This window comes from Cervus canadensis, chromosome 6, assembly GCF_019320065.1.
Source record: "Cervus canadensis isolate Bull #8, Minnesota chromosome 6, ASM1932006v1, whole genome shotgun sequence".
In the NCBI taxonomy this organism is placed as follows: Eukaryota; Metazoa; Chordata; class Mammalia; order Artiodactyla; family Cervidae; genus Cervus; species Cervus canadensis.
Window position 1 is genome coordinate 48,354,886 of NC_057391.1, and position 23,218 is coordinate 48,378,103.

A 23,218-nucleotide genomic window follows, 5' to 3' on the forward strand; every position below is an offset into this window, starting at 1 on the left:
CATGCACAAAAATAACCTCAAAATGGATTAAAGATCTAAATGTAAGACCAGAAACTATAAAACTCCTAGAGGAGAACATAGGCAAAACACTCTCCGACATAAATCACAGCAAGATCCTCTATGACCCACCTCCCAGAATATTGGAAATAAAAGCAAAACTAAACAAATGGGACCTAATGAAACTTAAAAGCTTTTGCACTACAAAGGAAACTATAAGTAAGGTGAAAAGACAGCCCTCAGATTGGGAGAAATAATAGCAAATGAAGAAACAGACAAAGGATTAATCTCAAAAATATACAAGCAACTCCTGCAGCTCAATTCCAGAAAAATAAATGACCCCATCAAAAAATGGGCCAAAGAACTAAACAGACATTTATCCAAAGAAGACATACAGATGGCTAACAAACACATGAAAAGATGCTCAACATCACTCATTATTAGAGAAATGCAAATCAAAACCACAATGAGGTACCATTACACGCCAGTCAGGATGGCTGCTATCCAAAAGTCTACAAGCAATAAATGCTGGAGAGGGTGTGGAGAAAAGGGAACCTCTTACACTGTTGGTGGGAATGAAAACTAGTACAGCCACTATGGAGAACAGTGTGGAGATTCCTTAAAAAAACTGGAAATAAGAACTGCCATACTGACCCAGCATCCCACTTACTGGGCATACACACTGAGGAAACCAGATCTGAAAAGAGAACACATGCACCCAATGTTCTCGCAGCACTGTTATGAATAGCAGGACATGGAAGCAACGCTAGATGCCCTCAGAGACGATGGATAAGGAAGCTGTGGTACATATACACCATGGAATATTACTCAGCCGTTAAAAAGAATTCATTTGAATCAGTCCTAATGAGATGGCTGAAACTGGAGCCCATTATACAGAGTGAAGTAAGCCAGAAAGATAAAGAACATTACAGCATACTAACACATATATATGGAATTTAGAAAGATGGTAATGATAGCCCTATATGCAAAACAGAAAAAGAGACACAGAAATACGAACAGACGTTTTGAACTCTGTGGGAGAGTGTGAGGGTGGGATATTTCAAAAGAACAGCATGTATACTATCTATGGTGAAACAGATCACCAGCCCAGTGGGATGCATGAGACAAGTGCTCGGGCCTGGTGCACTGGGAAGACCCAGAGGAATCGGGTGGAGAGGGAGGTGGGAGGGGGGATCGGGATGGGGAATACGTGTAACTCTATGGCTGATTCATATCAATGTATGACAAAACCCACTGAAATGTTGTGAAGTAATTAGCCTCCAACTAATAAAAAAAAAAAAAGTAGCTGAGAATATGCCTACATTTATATTGCATGGCTTGTGGAAACCACACTTGTCTGAATATAGTTGGGAGGGCATGGGGGGGAGGCAGTGGATAATTCTGCATGCTTGTTTGAAGCCAAGAAGGTATTCTGCCTTGGTGTCAAGGCCTGCACCGTCATCAAGCCTTGGCCCATTCAGGGTGGCCCCCTGGTTATTTTTGCATCTCGGGTAGGCAGTAGAGTGCTGGGATCACAGCAAAGGCTCGGCACAAGTTTGAACAGAAATAACTGCTCCTACTTAACAAATCAAATACATGGGAATCTGTAGCCTGGACTGCCTTGGGACCTGTGTGTCCCTATGATATGGAGAGGCTGCCAGTCAGCAAATGATTGTTCCAAGCACCTAGTCCCTGGAGGCTTTGAGGGGGTCTGGGCAGTCATTCTTCAGTGCTACAATGGCAGTGCTTGTCACCGGTCCAGCCAGCTCACCTACAGGATCCTCCCCTGGACCGTCCTGCCCTGTACTGGACCTGCACAGCCCTGTCTAAACTGCCTTTCCCATGATAGATCATTGGAAGTGTTGTTTAGTAATGGAGACCTGTGCTTTGCTGTCTTGTGGACCCGGGCCAAATCTTTGATTTGCCTTTTTACCAGCTGTGGGATGTCTGGCAATTAATTTAACCCCTTGGGGGCTTCCCAGATGACACAGTGGTAAAGAATCCGTCTGCCATTGCAGGACACACAAGAGACACAGATTCGATCCCTGGGTCGAGAAGATCTCCTGGAGTAGGAAATGGCAACCCATTCCAGTATTCTTGTCTGGGCAATCCCATGGACAGAGGAGCCTGGTGGGCTATAGTCCATGGGGTTGGAAAGACATGACTGAGCACAAACCCAAAGCAAAAAGCAAAAATCCTCAGGGCTCCAGTTTTCTCTGTAGAATGGACAGTAATACCTGCCTCAGAGTGCTGCTGTAGAAGAGAGAGGAAATAATACAGAAGAGAAAGGAGATATATTGTATACAGCACCCCATACAGTGTCCAGCACACTGGGGTTCCCTTCTTCCCTTATCACCAACAGTCTTACCTTAGTGTTCTGAGTCCCCAAGACAAGGCTGCTGAAGATTGTGCAACCCTTTGGGAAGTGGATCATTTCCACAGTTCCTTCCTAAGGTCCCAGGCTGCATTAAGTATCATTTCATTTTGCTTCTCAGAACCTCGAGAATCACTTTTAATTAGTCTACCACTCAGGGCAGGGTTGGACCAAGACCTGCTGACTAGCCCTGCACCTCCATGAAAGCATCAGCTACTTTGCAAATCAGTGATTGCTCTGATAAAGGTCTAGGGAATTGCCTCTGTTGGAGTGATCTTCACAGGGCCATTCGCAGAATATCTAGGAAGTGGTTTCAAGCGTGAGATGGAGCTTGTAAAAGAATGTATTGACAGGTAAAGAATACCATTCAGTGGCCGGATTTAGGAATCAGTCAGTTCTGAGTTCCAACCCTCATCTCTGTCTCTTGCTGCAGGTTGCCACAGTGGCAAGTCACTTACCATTTATTTGCTGGCCATTTAAAATTGGTCATTTATAAAAATAGAGTCAAAGACATATTCCTGTAGGACTGCTGAGATCTATAACAGTTAAGGTATGTAAAGCACCCAGAATATGGCTGAGTTAGTAGCAGTTGTCATTGTTTCTGGTACTTACCAGAGACACCTGCAGCCACATAAATGGCCATCACAACTGCCATTGGAAATCCAATATTGATAGTGATGACTCCTCCAAAGTGTCCTCGACTGAGAACAGCTTGGGCAACAGAACCACATCCAAGGACCTGGAATGAGAGGAAACTCAACAAGTGAGTGAAGATGGCCACCATCAAAGACAATGGGAAGCCACAGTAACAAGAAGCATTTTTCAAGCACATTCACAAACCAGGCTGCCACAGACCTCGTATAAATCTGCTTATAATCTTCCAACTGTGCACAGGTAGCAAAATGCTGGTCCCAAGGCTGCATCTGGATTATGGATGAGTTTTGTTAGGCCTTCACAGTGTTAAAATTTTTAATGAATCTATAAATTGAGTAATATGGTAATCATTTCATTTTACATAAATATCTAATCATTATGTTATAAAACTGAAACTATTAACATAATGTTGTATGTCAATTATACTTCAAAAAGAAAGAGCGAGAGGAAGGGAGGGTAGAAGGTGGGGGAAGAAAGGAACATTTGGTGAAGGAGGGTTATTGGGAAAGATGAAACAGTTGCATAAAGTTTGGTAGGAAAGCAATAGGACAATACACAACCATCAGCCATCCTCACACTGTGGTTTAAAGAGCCAGTGTGGTCCTGGAGGAATGTCTGGGGCTGTAGGATCATTGCTCCTGGATGTAGATCATTGTAGATCATTGCTCCTGCATGTCAAGTAGCCAAACTTTTTCTAGAATACAGATCCCAGTTTGGGTTTCTTAACTAAAGAAGAGCACCAACTGTGGGGAGGACTCTGCATCAAGTAATGGATATGATTTGAGGGTATGTGAAAAAAGTTTTCAGAAACAAATGTATTCAAGGAACAAGAGACGAAGAATAGGAAAGCTCCTTATCAGGATGATAATAACCAACTATGGTGTCTCTTCACAAAAGGATAAGAAGGGAAGTCTGAACTTGAAATAAGAGAGGATGCACATCAACCATTTCCTGATAGTGATGAATTAATTCTAAATAGCTCCCTTGGGGCTCATTTGTGAAGTCCTTCAGAGAAATATGATTTACAAACAAGGGATGTTTAACACATATAGAGTGGTTTTGTTTTACTCCTCCCTGAAGGCAGAGAAATTACCTAGATGATCTTTGAACACCCCCTCCAGTCCCTGATTCTAAGATATATCGACTTAACTCAAACTGCTAGACAGTAGGGAGAAGGAGGACCTGACATCTGGAGGGGTGCACCAGGGCTGCACATCACAGGCATGGGGCTGTCTTTGATGTTAATGACAGATTTGGCTCCAGACCCTATACTGAGAGCCAAGTTAAGTTGCATCAGGAACATGGTTCCCTTTCCCTTTTTAAGAAATGAAAAATTCCTCTGAGTCCATCTCACAGCCTACCAATTTCACCTAGACTTGACATTTTTTTCTAGAATCCTTATCTGTTATAATAAATGTCAGAATTAAAACCACACTGCTGTCTTTCATTTTAATTTAAGACCAATTAAATGCCCCAAGTACAACTTCTAAGCTAACTGTCATTTTGGCAGCTTCTTCTGAAAAGAGCAAACAAAACAAAACAAAACATTCCTGACAGCTTAGAAGATCTGATTTAGACAACCAGGGGTAAGGAGAGACACATTCAGACACGGGCCAGCCCTGAGCAATTACCACTTCCCAAATAAGCTTCTTCCCTCTTTTATGGTGTGATATTCATGGACTTGTGATATTCTACAGGGGACGTAAAAGCTTTAAAAGGTCTGAGTGGACCTGGGGAGGCTTCTGGTCTGTCAAACTTCATTGTGATTAATACTGTCCTCTTCCACCCTAGAAGCTGAAATTGCTTTTTTGTTCTTTTCTAGGGAGGATAACTGATGGCATCACCGACTCAATGGACATGAGTTTGAGCAAGCTCCAGGAGTTGGTGAAGGACAGGGAAGCCTGGCGTGCTGCAGTCCATGGGGTCACAAAGAGTCAGACAGTACTGAGCAACTGAACAAAACTGAACTGAAGCTGTGCACTTCTGGAAATGAGCAGAAGGAGAAATAAACAAGGTAAGCACTTCAGTTTGCTTAGTCAGAAACTGCTGTTCAGAAGATTTCAGCCCATGTTGACATCATTTCTTCCTAATTTTTAAATACTCTTACTATAGCCTGAAAATTAATGAGGCAGACAAGTAATTGCCTGCTGGTATCTTTTCTTGCCTGCTTCCTCTCTCCTGTATTCACAGCACCAGGGAAGTAGACCTTGGCTATCCTGACATTATCATACTCTGATCACTAGGAAATTGGTCACTCACCCTTGTTTCCTTCTTCTGAGTGCCCACTGTAATTTTCTTCTTTAAAAAAATGAGAGAACTGTCATTTATAGTATTGCTGATAGAATTTCCAACATGATTCCATGCTCTAACCATTAAGAACTGCCTTATTGTTCCCCTTCTTAGACACAGGAAGAGCCATGCTGTCTCAATTTTTCTGGTCTTCGCTATCAAGAAATCTTTTTTGGATTCATCACCCTTTCATAGTCTTCTCACTAAACCTAATCTTTTCTCTCTGTAATTCATTTGTACTGTCCCTACTGAACAATTTGTACTTAGTTGTTTTCCAAGTGCCTGATCCTGATTTCCTTATCTAGAAAACAGTCTCTAAGATTCTTTTGCATACCAACAGGGGATAGTATGCAACTCTGTTCTGTTTCCTTGGGTGGTGTGTTTCCCAAGCCTACCACCAGTCCTTCTGTGCCTGCCATCCACAGACCTCCAATGTCTCTTTCACCTTCATGCCAGGATCCAGCACCTACTTTCTCCAGAAGACTTAGAAAATCACAAAACCATGTAGGGGAGGGAGGGTATTACAAAGCCATGGATCTAGCCTTCACTGTGCTGCCCAAAATCCTCTTTCATATTCTCCCAATTGTTTCACCAAACCTTCTCTGCTCTCATTAGCCCAAGGCACCCAATTCCCTTTCTGAAAATAATACCTCCTTTTACTTGACTCAGCACCTGTTAAGTGGCCTTGAAGATCAAGGGCAATTCAGAACATCACATAAACATTGCATTCCAGTTATTCAGTGATATGCAACTATTCCCAAATTTAGTGGCTTAAAATGGCAACGTTTATTTTGCTTGTGAATCTGTCATTTGGGCAAAGTTTGGTAGAGCATCTTATCTCTACTCCAGTTGGTATCAAATGTGATGATTCAAAACTTGAAGGACTGGAATTATCTGAAGGCTCACCTAGTCACATGCCTAGAGGTTGATGTTGGCAGGCAACTGATGCCTCACCTGGGATGGTGGCCAACACACCTACACACGGCCTCTGTGTGGCTTCGCCAGGTTCCAGGGGGTGAGCATGGTATAGCCTCCAGAGCCTGCATTCTTAAACCCTGCATTATGCTGCCTCTCAGCCATGACTGTGTTGCTTCTGAATTCGATAGCACACAAACTACAACATCCTAAATAACCATTGACCTGGCCCATGTTGGTTGCCTTTAGCGACAGGGAGCTTATTACCACATCAGGTAGCTTGTTCAATATATTCTTGGTGTCCAGTGGTTGGGGAGCCCTTCCTTACATGAAGCTGTAGTCTTTTATCCTGTAACTTCTGTTCATTAGCTCCTGGCTTAGTCTTGGGACCTCAGAGAAGAAGCATCTTTTACACACCAGGCATTCCACTAAGTGGAGGGAGCTAAAAGTCCTCCCTAATTTTTTTCTGCTGAATGTTTGTCCCTTCATCTTGGATCCTTAGGGCTCCTCAGATCCCAATGAGTCTCACCTAGATAAGCTCAAGGTTATTAGCATCTCTCTTAAAACACAGAGCCCACGAATGGGCACAATCCTCCTTTATTTTTTGAAGCCTTTAAAAATGTTTTTTATTTAAGATTAAAATCCTGTACAGATTGTCTTAGAGAATTCTCTAATTCTCTAAATTCTCTCTTAGAGAGAATATGAGGCATATATAAAAATATAAAGAAAAAACAATCACAATACCTTTATCTATGAGCAGACATTATAAAACTTTGGCTTATTTCTCCCCAGTAATTTAAAAAAATATTTATTTATTTAAGTATAATTGACCTACAACACTGTCAACAACAACAACTGACCTACAATGTCAGTTCCAGGTATACAACACAATGATTCATTATTTTCATACATTACCATGATCTCTGCAAGTCTGGTTGCCATCTGTCACTATACAAATTTATTATAATATTACTGACTATGTTCCCCATGCTGTACTTTTCATTCCTGTGACTCATTTCTTTTATAATGTGAACTTTGTACCTCTTTAATTTCCCTCACCTATTTCACTCATCCCTCCTCTGCCCTCCCCTTTGGCAACCACTTGTTTGCTCTCTATATCCTTGAGTCTGTTTCTATTTGTTATGTTTGTTCATTTATTTTGATTTTATATTCTCTGTTTGACTTATTTTACCTAGCATAATACCCTGAGGTCCAACCATATTGCCACAAATTGCACAATTTCATTCGTTTCTTATGGTGGTGTAGTATTCCATTGCATAGACATACCCTATTTTATTTATTCATTAATCTATTGATGGACTCTTAGGTTGTTCCTATATTTTGGCTATTGTAATTAGTACTGCAGTGAACATAGGGGTGCATATAACTTTTCAAATTAGTGTTTATTTCTTTTGGCTAAATACCCAGGAATGGAACTGCTAAATCATGTGGTAGTTCTATTTTTAATTTTTTGGGAAACACCCATCCTGTTTTCTATAGTGGCTGCACCAATTTACATTCCCATGAATAGTGCATGAAGGTTCCCTTTTCTCCACATCCTTGCCAACACTTGTTATTTGCTGTCTTTTTAATGATAACCATTCTCACAGGTGTGAGGTGACACCTCACTGTGGTTTTGATTTTCATTTCCCTGATGATTAGTGATATTGAATATCTTTTCATGTGTCTGCTGACCATGTCTTCTTTGGAAAAATGTCTCTTCAGGTCCTATACACATTTTAAAATTTTTATTTATTTTTTATTGACGAATAATTGCTTTACAAAATTTTGTTGTTTTCTGTCAAACCTCAACACACATGTGTTTTTTGATGATGAGTTGTATGAGTTCTTTGCCTATTGGGGATATTAACCCCCTGTCAGATATATTGTTTGCAAATATTTTCTATTCTGTAGGCAATCCTCCTTTGTTTGTACATCATATCATATTATGCCATCATATTATGACACGGTAATTAATTACATACCTTCTGTTCATTGCTTCTATTGCCATCTAGTGGGTCACTTAACCACAGTATGTAATTCAACTATTCAGGTAATGCCTGATTTCCCAGTTTTATAAGACTCAGAATCACGTAATGAACTTCTTTGACTTTGTAACAGCATCTAGTATGTTGGAGGTAATTAAATAACCAGATCCTAGATGTTACTTCCAATTATGACACTTGGTGTCTGTGTAAATGAACATGTTGCTTCTCAGTCTCAGCTTGCTCATCTATTAAAAAATAACACCTGCTTGCCTTGTTTCATAAAATTGTTCAGCAAAGGTTCAAATGGGGCAACCTTAATGAAGGCACTATTTAAACAACAAAGGACAATAAATAGGTGAAGGATATTATTGCCTTTAGTATAAACTCAAAAGCAAAACCCCAATTCAAGGTGAATACATTCAGGCAAAGGGACTCATGGACTTAACCCCTAACTCACTGCCTGGCAATAAAAATGGGAGAGAAAACACATCTATGACCGAAATTATAAATAGCTGTTATTTCATTCCAAACATGAGATCAAAATTTGCAGAAAAAAGAGAAGTGGGAAAATGACAAGAACTTCAAGGTGTTCTGTGTATTTGTGATTAAACTCCAAAATGAGGTCATTTCATAGCGGGCAAGATTTTAGTGCTTTTGGTAGTAAAGCAAGACTAGAAAAGAGGAGGGGGGTAAATACCATAGCTCTCAGGATCTGTGCATGGCAGGAGTGGGAGAAAGCATTTCATTGGAAAAGGAAGAAAGACATTTGAAAGGCAGAATTGCTACAAAAGATTGGTGAGTGAGGTACCCTCAGTCCTTCTCAGTCACTAAAGCCACGTGTTCTGGAATTTTTTTTGGTCCTCTTTCCTCTTCTCTCTCTTCACCCATGGTCAATTATTTCCATATCTCATCTGTGGGCTTCTGTGGAGCCTTCTGCATGTTCTGACCTGTGTCTCCAGCTCCAGTATCTCCCCACTCAGCTGTCGTGCCAGATGAAGCACAAGTTGCCCACTGTCCCACGCCCGTTGCTCAGGAAGTACTAGCACCAATGCCTCAGCCTGGCTCTCAGGGCTCTCCGGTGCCATGCCTCATGATTCCCAGCCCAGTGTTCTCCCCAGAATAAATCTCCCCATCAGCCAGGCTGGCAACCCATTCGCTTTGAGTCCTTCGAACTTGCTCATTTCCACCTCTGCACACCTGCTCATGCCATCCCTTCCAGCACAATATCTTTTCTGCATTTTCCCCAGCCCAAATCAGTCTATTCTTAACACTGAGCTAAAATGCTACCTTTTCTGTAGGGCTTTCTCTGGCAACTGAAGCCCCCAAAGACCTCTCCTGCTTATTTCATCATGTCTTTACAATGTCATTTTATGTTATCCCCGCCTTGCCTAGTGACACTCCACCAAGATCATAATGCCCACCAGGTCACTTGTGCTTCTTTATATTCTGTGCTCAAACAATATTTATAAAAGATGGTAAAATATCTAAGCATAAATGGGGAAAAACAACCCTGCTTAAAATGTCTTTTCTTTCCTTTTTAACATATTTATTTATTTGGCTGGGTTGGGTCTTAGTTGCAGCACGTGGGATCTTCATTTTGTCATGTAAGATCTTTTGTTGTGGTACAAGGACTCTCTAGTTGCAGCACGTGGGCACCAGAGCGTGCAGGCTCAGTAGTTGCAGGTGCATGAGCTTAGTTACTCTGTGGCATGTGGGATCTTAGTTCCCTGACCAGGGATCAAACCCGAGTCCCCTGCATTGCAAGGTATATTCTCAACCACTGGACCACCAGGGAAGCTCCAAAACGCCTTTTCAAGAGAAAAAGTTAGTTTGGGGGCATGATGTAAAAAGTGGGAGGTGCAATTTCTGAGACATACCTCTTGAGACTGTTGGAAAGTTCCCAACTGAGCCATGAATCCTATGACAGGCTGACTACTGGACACAATGTGAAACCTCACATGATTAAGTGATTACCATAAACTGAAATGCTGGAGGTGAGGACAATGATTCATGAGTCCACAGATTTTATTTCACGTGACCCTTCTCAAATCTCCTTTGTATCTACTACTTCCTTCGAAGTGTTAACCAAGATAGTCCTAGCACAGAGAACACAGTGTGTAACAGACACCCAGAATATTTGCTTGACACATAAAAGCTGAGCCCTTTCAGAAAAGCGGTTAGTGAAGGTTGATGATTCCTTAGTAAAATATTGGCAGATGCATGTACTCTGGGGCCAGGGATTACTGGGGAATTTTGTAGTTATCACAGGTGATCTGTGATTCCCTGTGCACATCAACATTGTCCAAAGAAGGAAAAAATGAACATGTCTTGTATCTTCAAGGTGTTTTGCCTATTTGTGGTTACTCTCCAAAGATGGGTCATTTCACAGTTGACACGGCTTTAGTGTCTGGATGTCTGGTGGTTAGGACTCGATGCTTTCTCTGCTGGGGCTCAGATTTAATCCCTGGTTGGGGAACTAAGATCCTGCAAGCTGCACGACGTGGCCGAAAGAACAAAAACAAAAAAAACAACAAAGGAAAAAAAAAGAAGAAGAAGAAAAGAGAAGGGGTGAATACTATTGTTGTCAGGGTCTTTGCAGGGCAGGAGTAGGAGAAAGGATTTCAGTGGAAAAGGAAGAAAGACATTTGAAAGGCAGAATTCCTACAAAAGCTTGATTGGTGAGTGAGGTAACCCCAGTCATTCCCAGTCACCCAGCAGCTCATACCTTCTGGAATCTTGTGTTTCAGTATTTTCAGAATTAATGGATACTTAAAAAACAGTTTCTATCCTGTAGAGTTCCTGAAAATATTTAACATTGAAAGAAACTCCTTGGGAAACATTGTCATGGAATTTGTAGTAAAGGCTGAATGAAACATTGCCTATCTTTACTCACCTGTTTAGGGTTATGTGAGTAAAAGAATACAAATGCCAGCTTCCATCTATTTGATGTGTGCTCTATGCCAGTTCTATGCCAAGGGCTGTAATACAGGTACAGTATAATTTCATCATCATCCATTAACTTACGATCCCTCTGAAAGGGAAGATTATTATCTCAATTTTATTGATGAGGAAATTGAAGCTTGGAAAGACCAAGCAATTTCCCCAATGTTACATCATAAAAGGAAAGAAGACAGAACCAGGGTTTGATGGCAGGCCTGTCTTAGAGGACTGTGCTCCTAACCATTACATATTGGACAGAGCCAAAGGTCATCAGAAGCAAGCAAGGTCCCCAAGAATTCACAGAAAGTTTCAGGGAAGACACTGGGTTTTCCACAGGAGGTGAGATGGGGATACCAGTTTTCCTATCTGCATACTGAGAATAAAGACTGTCTGGGAATGTGGAAGGGTTTGGAGGCAGCAGCCATCTATTACCAAACCACCCAGTATTAAAGGCCTCCCTGTAGACCAGATACAGTCTGAGGAGAAAGTACTGAGGTTGAAGCTCATTTGGAAGCCTCCTCACAGAGCCTGCTCTTTGTGATAAGACAAGTGGCTTTTCTGGTGACAACATATGTGGTCACTCTGGTTCTGAAAAACACCAACACTTGTACTTTATTGCTGAAGCTTCCCATGACCTGGAGAAAAATCCTTTTCAGCCCCATTTCCCTTCCTTTCTCAGAGATCAATGAGACATGTTGGTGATTAAGTGCAACTTTTTCAGTTCGTGCACAACCTATTTTTTTGATTCCTGTTTGCCTGATTTTTAACTGCCCTTGCAGAGAGAGCTTCCACTAAACGACCAAGCGCTCACCAGGGAACATTAGACCTGAAGGCAGAGTGAAACCTTTCCCTCTCTTGTTTTCTTTTGCTTGCTTCTCTCCTCACAGTGTCTCCCTGTCTTGTAGTCATCAGCTGAAGACACACTCCTCCCCCTGATGCTGACCAAACCTGTCTGCTCCCGGCTGAGAGAAAGGTGGAGTGGGCCTTTTCCACACTTACAAGCCACACCCATGAACCACGTGGATTTCTGGTGGAGCTGGCCAACATTTAGGGCACTTATTTAGCATTCACACCTATCACAACAGCAAGACTCAAGAAGTCAAACAATTCCACCTCTCTGTCCAGGCCCCACATGCCCCTTTAATACCTTTTACTGAATCAGAGCCAAAGAACTAAGCCAGATGACCATTCTAAAGTGCTCTAGTACCTTCAGAGCACACCTGGATAGTGTTTTATTGTGCTTTTAAAAACTTGTCTAGGAAGCCAATGTCCTCCAGTTTGTGCCCACTGTGGGCAGCAGCAATGTGACGCAAGAACAGGAATCATGTATGACTGTTCACCTTATACTGCTACAAGTCTTCCTGGAAATAGGTAAGGAATATATTTTGAATGAAAAATATTCTTCAGTAGGTAATTTGTCATAAACTGATATAAATATTCATAGAACAGAAGTCAGCATTAAAAGAACATATCTGTGGCAACACATATTTTAAGTAAACTGATTTGTTTTGTGGGTAGGTGGGTGAGTGTATATGTTTTTATCAGATTTGTATACATACACTCCTCATACATACATATATATATACATATATATATATATATATATATGATATAAATAATCTCATTTAATCCCAATAAAAACTTAAGGGGGAAGAAAACTGAAACCTTAGGCCAAAGAAATTAAGTAATTTACCCAAGGACTTATAGCTAGTGAAAATATCTTTTTGAATCCCAAATTAACATTTCCATCCAAAGTTGTTCCTTCACTTACATGAACAGCCCTCGACTGTACCTGAGCCAAATAAGTCATTTGTCCAGATGTGTATTTCACAAGTCTGTCTTTCAAAAAATCAAATTGCTGTGTAGCACAAGGAGCCCAGCCTGGTGCCTCTGTGATGACCTGGAGGGATGGGAAGGGGAAGGAGAGGGAGGATAGGGAGGGAGGGGATGTGTGTATCATTATGCCTGATTTGCGTTGCTGTATGGCAGAAATCAACACAACATTGTAAAAATTTTAAATAAATATATATATTTAAATTAAAAAATAGAAAAAAAGAAATGTAAAAAAAAAATCAAACAGTAGGAAACAAAGATCTCTGAATCTACAAATACCTTTCATTGAGATTTGGTATTCACTTTTCTTCATCCATTCCTCTCTGTTCATGTACATTTAAAAATTCGAAGTGCCGTGCATGCTTCCTGGTGTAGGAGGGATGCAAAAAACCAGACACAGGGCCTCTCAAAGCTCACAGAGCAGTAGGAGAGGTAGGAGCTGGGAACTGGTAAGAATCATGAAAACTGTATGAAGTGATGCACTGTCCTTTTATGTTACAAGCTTGTTACTCATGAATGGTGTAAGTATTCATGCCTAGGGAAAGTGCACATGGGGATGTAGTTTTGTAAACCTTACTAACTAGATGATAGAAATTTTCACATTTAAGTCTCCCCACATTTTTGAATTACTTGATTAATACCCCAAATTATTGAGCCACCTGACATTAAATCTGAGATATATTAATATATCATGTGAGCGTATAACAGATTGGTCTCATGAAGAACTTGACTATGATAATATAAGATCAAGATTTATCTTTTGATATTGCCAGAAATAAAATGATTTTTACACTATTGCCTCAACTAATTTTGCCAGGGGGTAGGATGGGAAGAGAAAAGGAACGCAGTCTTGCATGTAGGACTTAGATTTCTATTAGCCAATCCTCTTGTAAACAGATAATATCAGACAGCAGGCTTAGACCCTCAACAATCTCTCCACCTGTGCTTTCCTGGTGAGAATGTTTTGTCTTTTTAGAATGTGGTTCAGGACACCTTCAGAGCAGAGTTACAAACTAGTGGGCCATGGTTGAAGACTGCCTTTAAGTAGGATTGACTCAAAGATGTGTTTTGTTTGGCCCACTTGGTGAATTTTAGAAATTGCTGCCAGTATATAAAAATAGAAAAATTCACATAGAACTCTGGATTTCTGATCATTCTTGCAAAACTGTAATATTTGATGAAGCTTTACCTCATTCCTGCTTAGACACAGTGGAGATGGTCTGAATGGCAAATGAGATGCCCCCTAAGACATGGTGTACACTGCCCACTTTCTCCCTAACTCCACCAGGCCTTCACCCAGATATCTTACCTGTCTGGTTTCAATAAGCTCTGGGGCTATTGAGTACCATCTTAAATCCTAGGAATAGAAACCCACTTAGATTTTGGGGCTTGTAATTTTCTGGCCCCACAGACACTATGGTGATAGCAAACCTGGCCTGAGATGCAAGACAGCCTCCCATTTCCTGGAGGAAGGATCTGTGGCTACCTTCAAATGAAGGACTAGCTATGGGTAAAACTTTATCTAAGTAGATTAAGGAATAGGACGACCAAAAAACACAGTCCTATTCTTGAGAAGAAAGTAATTTGGGGGGCTTGCCAGAGTGTATCCTCTCTCTGTAAGCATTATGTCTTTTGTCCCTGGAGAGGAGGAAGAATAAATCTCTACCTGTCAGGACCCTGGTCTCGGCAAACCTTGGCACTCCAGCCTGTGCTGTAGGTGTCTGTTACCAGAAGTCCCACATCCTACTCAATCTGTCTATATATTAATATACCTATTATTTTATGTGACTTTGTCTATTGGAACATGTAATAATAATAGGAACAACAACAGAAACAAATACTGCTTTTTGAGTATAATAGCATATATTAGCCCATTAATTCTCGCAAGGACCCAATGAGTCCAACTCCTTTTATTGTCTCCGCTTTACATATAAGGAAATAAAGTTTAGAGAGGTTAAGAGGTCAAGAGAATTTCTCACATTCACAGAGGCAGCAAGGGATAATGTCCAGGTTTGATTGTACTTAATTTTGGCCACTGGATGGGTGAATGAGCAAGCATTTACAGCATGTATACAATGGACAAAGTGTATCACTTCCATTACTTCCATAATAGAAGCTCCAATACTTTGGCCACCTGATGCGAAGAACTGACTCATTGGAAAAGACCCTGATGCCGGGAAAGATTGAAGGTCAAAGGAGAAGGGGGTAACAGAGTATGAGATGGTTGGATGGCATCACTGACTCAATGGACATGAGTTTGAGCAAACTCTGGGAGATAGTGAAGGACAGGGAAGCCTGGCATGCTATAGTCCATGGGGTTGCAAAGAGTTGGACATGACTTAGTGACTGAACAACATTCCTTCCAATATTAAATCCCCATTTAAAAAGTGAAAAACTGCATGACTTAACAAAAAATCCTATTGCTAACAAGTGGCAGAATCTGAATCTAGAGACAACTTCTCTGATTCCCAGTCCTGTGTTTCTCCTGGGACAACTGCTGCTGTCTCTTTGGGGTTACTTGGTTTCTTTATTAGGACAGAATGCCTCTTTATGCACGACTTTCCAGTTGGTTAGATTTCCAATTGGAAAATAAAACTTTCTCACTCATAACAAAAACAGTCACAAAGAACTTAGACTGAAATCTGGACATTCTGGTTAAAAATAAAGTATTGGGTGGCATGTAACCTGAGATAATATCAGAACACGATCAATCACCTGTAAGAACCAGCTGTACTTCAAAAGAGATGATTTTAAGGTAGGCTCATAAAAAGAGAGGACTCTGAGATTTGAGAACCAAGTGAATGGGCAAATGGCCAATCTTACAGCACTCCGAGTAGAAGAGTACCCAGAACCAACACAGATCTCAGAAATGAGAGGTGGCTAAACTCCACTATTTCCACTAAGCTGAAAAGAATAGTGACCTCCTTTTCTGATCTGCACCCAGTCACTCATTCTCTCAGCTCACCCCAAATAATGCCAGAATAGGGGTCACAGTAAGAAACTAATGAATAATTTGTTAAGGTGTATGTGTGTTCATATCAGGATAACTATGGGGCTGAGTGTGCTGGGTATGGATGAGAGGTTGCTGAGGACAATTCTCACTTCATTCAGAGTGGTCCAACAATGTCAAGTATATTGCAGGTCACTCTCAATCTGGAAGATCCTTGAAGATGGAAGGGTTTAGAGCCCTGATTTGTTTCTTAGGTTCATTCCAGAGCTTGCAGTTTCTAAAGTATGTTCCACGGGTCATCAGTTCCATGAGATGCTCCTCACAAAACGGGGTTGTCACCAAGTTAGTCTGGGGACAGCTGTACATTCTAGTCCCTTCTTAGAGATTTACAGTGAAGTTTAAAGGCTCTGATAATTCCTACAGTTAAGAAAACTGCTTAGCTTGGTTTATCCCAGTGTTTCCAAAGTGTATTTGGGAAGGACAGCATTTTCTTTCATGTAGTTCTTGTGTGCATTTTACAGAACTAGTGTTCTTCAGAACACAGTTTGAGCAACTCCCTAAGTCACTTGGAAGAGGTAAATTCTGCTGAGTGAGCTCTTTTATGGGGAGCAAAGAAGTGAAGAAAATATTCATGAACATGTAGAAAATTTTCAGTTATAAAGGACATATGATAAAATACGAGAATTAGTCTCCTTCTCACTCCAAATTTCATATTTTATTCTCTACAGGTAACTAATAACAATATTTTCTGGTGTATCCTGTTAAACGTGTATAAACATTTATACAAATGGGAATATCTTCTACCTGCTTTTTCATTTTAAAAGCTTAGTGAGTCTTTCTATATCAGCATGTGAATATTGGCCTCATTATCTTTAACAGCAGCATAGGAGTCCATTACAGCAATACACTCCAATTTCTTTAAACTACTTGTTAATAGAGGCATAGGATTTAGGGGGAGGTTTCCTGCAACAAAAGAGATTAAGCCATGTAGACTTATTCTAGGATGAAGACTAAGCCCTCAGGTCTCTTTTGGTCTTGATTGATTATCCCCATCGTGTAGCTTAGAGTATATCAGCCCATCTATCAAGATGTCTAGGGGGGTGGGGTGCACATTTCGCTGGCTTATTTACTTTTTTTTTTTCCGATTATTTTTATTAGTTGGAGGCTAATTACTTTACAATATTGTAGTGGTTTTTGTCATACATTGATATGAATCAGCCATGGATTTACATGTATTCCCCATCCCGATCCCCCCTCCTACCTCCCTCTCCACCTGATTCCTCTGGATCTTCCCAGTGCACCAGACCCTAGCACTTGTCTCATGCATATTTACTTTTAAAGCATTTGCTTTGCTTTGCAGGGTCAGTGAACTTCGCAATCCTACCTCAGACATGAAATAAGGTGCCCACTAGATGCATAAAGTCACTGCTGGGTGCTTTTACATCTTGATTGATTCTATGGATTGTGATCTCATTTCTATGAGGCTTCCCTCCCTCATAGTCCTCACATTCTGAGTCTTCTGCATCACAAGGCAGATGAATGAGGAGCCAGCTTCTGCTCTCATCCCACATTCTCCTTTCTTGTCAAGTAATGAGAACATGTTGCAACAAACTTTGTCACTAAAAACTAAGCAGCTCCACTTCTGGAAAGTAAAAAATGAAAATACTTCCCTTTCAAAAGTATTGAAAATAGCAAGTTTTCTGGGACAAAATTAAAACTCAGGGATCACAGAGTTTATTTTTGGCAGAATCAAATGTGGTTTTATGAGTCTGCAGCCCTAAGATCAGTGACTCAGAACAGACTTTTCTCCTCAGGTCCTTTGGAACTCTGAAATTTCCCAAGTTAGTCTGGCCCTTCATGTTCACTGCTGATAAGGGGAAGACTGCAGGGAAGTCCTTCTTCAGCTGATACTGACTCAGAGTCTAAGGATTTGAAGAGATTCAGCCTCATTTGCAGAAAGCATAGGGTTTCCCCCTGACCTGCCTCTTAAGAAATCTTTATGCAGGTCAGGAAGCAACAGCTAGAACTGGACATGGAACAACAGACTGGTTCCAAACAGGGAAAGGAGTACATCAAGGCTGTATATTGTCACCCTGCTTATTTAACTTATATGCCAAGTACATCATGAGAAATGCTGGGCTGGATGAAGCACAAGCTATAATCAAGATTGCCAGGGGAAATATCAATAATCTCAGATATGCAGATGGCACCACCCTTATGGCAGAAAGCAAAGAACTAAAGAGGCTCTTGATGAAAGCAAAGAGGAGAATGAAAAAGTTGGCTTCAAACTCAACATTCAGAAAACTAAGATCATGGCATCTTGTCCCATCACTTCATGGCAAATAGATGGGGAAACAATGGCAACAGTGAAAGACTTTATTTCTGGGGGCTTCAAAATCACTGGAGATGGTGACTGCAGCCATGAAATTAAAAGACACTTACTCCTTGGAAGAAAAGCTATGACCAACCTAGACAGCATATTAAAAAGCAGAGACATTACTTTGCCAACAAAGGTCTGTCTAGTCAAAGCTATGGTTTTTCCAGTAGTCATGTATGGATGTAAAGAAAGCTGAGCGCCGAAGAATTGATGCTTTTGAACTGTGGTGTTGGAGAAGACTCTTGAAAGTCTCTTGGACTGCAAGGAGATCCAACCAGTCCATCCTAGAGGAAATCAGTCCTGAATATTCATTGGAAGGACTGATGCTGAAGCTGAAACTCCAGTACGTTGGCCACATGATGCAAAGAACTGACTCATCTGAAAAGATCCTGATTCTGGGCAAGATTGAAGATGGGAGAAGGGGCTGATAGAGAATGAGGTGGTTGGATGGCATCACCAAGTCAATGGACATGAGTTTGAGTAAACTCCAGTAGATGGTGATGGACAGGGAGGCCTGGTATGCTGCAGTCCATGGGGTTACAAAGAGTTGGACACGACTGAGTGACTGAACTGAATAGAACTGAACTGATAGGGTTTCCTAGTCACTCATGGTCACATATTCCAGGTGGGAGAAAGGGAGCAGAGAGCTCTTCACCACTGCACCCACACTCATCAGCCTTCTCTTTTTCAGTTTTCCACCTTATGGTAATAATTTCTGGTTGGTGATATACCTGGGCAACCTAGCAGAAGCAAATGCACACCTGTTCTGGAAGAGCAATGCCACAATTTGGGCCTTAAAGGTCTCACACACTGAAGAATAAACCTTCTTAAAGAGCTTACAATACAAATTCACAAAACACTAAAGGAAATGATCCTTTGTGAATGAAGCAGTGGATAAAATACGCAGGATGATTACCAACTCCAAAACTTGAGATGAAATACCATAAAATACTGTAAATGTGTTAGACTTCAGTTAAACAGATTAAAAAAATAAACACATAAGGAGAGAAAATAAAAACAATGAAGTATAAGAACCAAATAGAATTTCTAGAAATGAAAACATATTAAGGAAACTGAAGACTTAATAAACATATTAAACAAAAGACTAGATATAACTGGATAGGGAATTAGTGAATCAGCAGACAGATTTGAGAGCATTACACAAAACTCATCATGGAGAGGTTTAGAAGGATTTGTCAAAGTAGTTGGGAGAGGTAATGAAAAAAGTGAGAGCATCAAACATCTATACAAGTTTAATAGGAATTCTGAAAGAAAAAAATAGAGTCTGGAGGAGAGAAAAGATGATAAAGCTGAGAATTTTCCAGAATTGGTGAAAATTGCAAATCTTTAAATTGAAGGTGAACAATGAATCCTGGGCACTACAAAAAAAATAAATTCATTCCTAGTCATATTATAGTGAAGTTTCAGGAGAAAAGGGGAAATTTGTAATAGTAGTCAGAGAAATGCAGATTATTAAAGACAAAAATTAGACCAATAATAGACTTGTCAATAGCAATAATAAAGATACTGAGATGATACCTGCAAATTGCTAAACAAAACCAATCATCAACCTAAAACTTATCAGCTAATTTATCATTGAAGCTTGAGAGTAAAATAAAGACATAGTCGGACAAACAAAGACTACCCTTCCTGAAAAATTTCCTTAAGAAAGCTTTTTTTTTTTTTTTAACTGCACAAAGAAGCCAGCACCTGAAAGAAAATAAAGGGTGAATGCAGTAATGATTAACAAATAAACTGGTAATTGATAGTAAATTCAAATAAGTATTCACTATTCAAAACACTAATATTAAGCACAATGAGTATGATATTAGATAATAATGCCTTAAGATGGAGTAGTTGATTACAGTTAGGCTTTTAAAACATTTTTGTGTTGTTTAGAAGGAAAGAGATCTTAATTCATTTTAAAGTTTGTTAGTGCACTAATACATTTTTTTAAATGTAAGAATAAGTACTTAAAGAATAGAAAGAGTAGGCAGAGGAGAAAAGGGAGAAATAAACAAAGCTGATGGGAGAATCAACTCAATCGGAGAATGTAAGAAATGTCAAAGCAGAAGCTAAGTGGAAAAAATAGAAACCACATTAAAAATTAAAGAACAAAATGCATATATGTGTATAATTGAGTCATTTTGCTGTATAGCAGAGATTAGCACATTATAACACTTCAATGAAAAATAAATAAAAATTAAAGGACATCACCACAGAGATTTTTAAAAGCTGGAAGCCAATACTGTGAAAAATCATTTCAAAATTACTGCTTTCACTATATTAATTTTGGAAGTATTAAAAAAATTTTAAAAACTACATTTGAAAACAGAAATAAAGCACAGTTCTCTGGAAAAAAATAAGTTGCCAAAGTAGAATTAATAACAGAAAATCTAAATGAAACATAGCTTTAGAGAAATCTACTTTGAAACGTCTCTCTTTCTTTTTCAGTTCACATGCTAAGTAATCTTTAATGAACTGATAATTCTCATTTTATACAAAGTGTTCCAGAAAACAAAAAGTGGGAAAAAATTCCAATATATTTCATGAAGTTAATATGCTGCTGGTAATAAAAGTAGACAGGATAATATAATAATTGAAATTATAGTCCAGATCCTTAATAAAACATTGCAAACTAAATACTGTGATTAGGTGGGAATTAATCTCAGGAATGTAAGGATGATTTAACACTAAAAATATTTATCAATGTAATTTTCTTTATCAACAGATAAGAACAGAAACCCATGTGGTTATCTCAATAGATGTAGAAATGTATTTTTTAAAAAATTCAACAATTGTTCCTAATCGGAGTTTTAGTAAATGAGAAAGAGATAGGAATTTCCTTTCTCAAATCAAGAATGTCTACCCAAAACCAACAGAAACTATTGTTTAATGGTAAAATATAAGAAGCAGATTTTTAAAAGTTGGGGATAGAACAAGTATGACACAATTATAGCTTCTAGTAATATTGAACAAGAGGTTTTCATTATAAGAAGAAGAAGAAATTAAATATTTAAGGACTAAAAAGAAAGAAAATTAAAAACTCCCATATTCTCAGAGAAAAAGGTATTATCTATGTCAGTACAGTCCAATAGAACATTTTTCAATGAGTGAAAAGTTCTGTTATTGTATCTCTGTTGTCCGCTATGGTAGTCAATAATCATACATGGTTCTTAAGCACATAAAATAGAACTAGAAAGGGTGGAAACTAAATTTCTTATTTTATTTAAGATTAATTTTAAGTAGCCACATACGGGTAGTGGCACTCAAATTTGACAGCCTTGAACTATACAGAATATCTAAGACAATCTTAGACTTATTTGAATTAATAAGAGAATGACCAAGTTTGCTGAATGCAAAATCAATATATAACACTCAGTATTGTTTCTAAACACTAGTAATAACCAATTATAAAATATCATTTAAAAGGTACTACTCAGAGTAGTGATCATAACCATAAGATAGCTAGAACTATATCAAACAAAAATAAATGTATGACTAATACCAAGTAAATTATAAAACTTTGGAAAGAAATATGAAAGCAGACCTATGAATGAAGACTTATTTATGGGTGAGCAGATTGACTATTTCAAAATGTCAGTTCTGCTCAGAATACTGTAAATTCAGTGCAATTCCAGTCAAAATCTCTACAGGGTATGTGTGGAACTTGATAAACAGACCCTAAAATTCATGTGGAAGACTAAAAGGCTAAAAATAGCTAAGACAATGTTGAAAAAATAACAAGGAAGAAAAATACCAGATAACAAAAATTATTTAGAAAGCAATTATAACAAAAATATGTGACAGTGGTATGGGTTTGGACAGAGAGATCAATGGAACTAAATAAAGTCTAGATATATACCACATTTATATGGGAACTGGTATGTAATAGAGAGGACATTACAACCAGTAGAGACAGGACAGACTAGTCAAAATGGTACTGGAACAACTGGTGATCCTTCCAAATAAAGAGACACCTACTCTACACTCTACCCCAAAATAAATTCTACACAGGGAACTATACTCAGTATTTTATAAAAACCTATGATGGAAAAGAATCTGAAAAATTATATATATATATATATATATATGTGTATATATATAACTGAATCACTGCGCTGAAACCAGCACAACATTGTAAATCAACTATACTTCAATAAATTTTTTTAAAATTCTAATAATTTAAGCACCTAAATGTGAAAAGCAAAATATTAAGCTGTAATTAAAAAACACAAAATATTTTTCATGTCTGGTTTTAAATATCAGTATCCTATAACCAATAAGAAAAAGTAGAAAAACAAAACAAAGAAAAAATATGCAGAGGATATGAAGAAGCAATTTCCAGAGGAGAAAAATCTCAAAGTTCAGTAAACATGAGAAGATCAGCTGCACTAAGAATTCATTAAAATTTCTAGTGACCTTTTATTGCCTGTATATCAAATGGACAAAAATAGAAAGTTGAAGCATAGCGAGAGTTGATGAGTGTATGGAAATGGGAATTTCACCATCCTTTGACTTCATTACATAACTGTATCTGGAGTGAGAGAATCTTCCACTTCAGGCCCCTCTGCAGCCGCGTTGAAAGCACAGGGCAAGAACCCACAGAAGACCTCGTGGCCGGCTCGTCCACACCTCAGAGTTAGAACCTTGGGCTTTCTTAAAGGGACAGAGCACCCACATGCAGAAGTACAGATCCAGGAAAGGCAGAGTACTAGACATACACTGTAAATAAATAAAAGAAGTAGATAGTGTTGGCGGTCGATGTTCTGCTGTGGTAGAAAGAACATTTGACAGAATTCTGTGAGCGAGCCTATGGGTCTCTGTTTCCTCATTGGAAAGACACAGGGATCAGACCGCAGAGACAACTTCATCCCAGTGTAAGGGCCTATGGATGAGGA

At 39.3% G+C, this 23,218-nt stretch overlaps 1 protein-coding gene across 1 annotated transcript in view; it reads right to left on the reverse strand.

Annotated features, from left to right (window-relative positions):
* AQP9 (aquaporin 9) overlaps positions 1-23,218 on the reverse strand; it is a 45,585-nt gene that overhangs the window by 16,746 nt on the left and 5,621 nt on the right. The window contains exon 2 of the mRNA XM_043471843.1: positions 2,984-3,110. Coding sequence (XP_043327778.1) covers positions 2,984-3,110 — 127 coding nt within the window. The remainder of the gene's footprint in view (positions 1-2,983; positions 3,111-23,218) is intronic.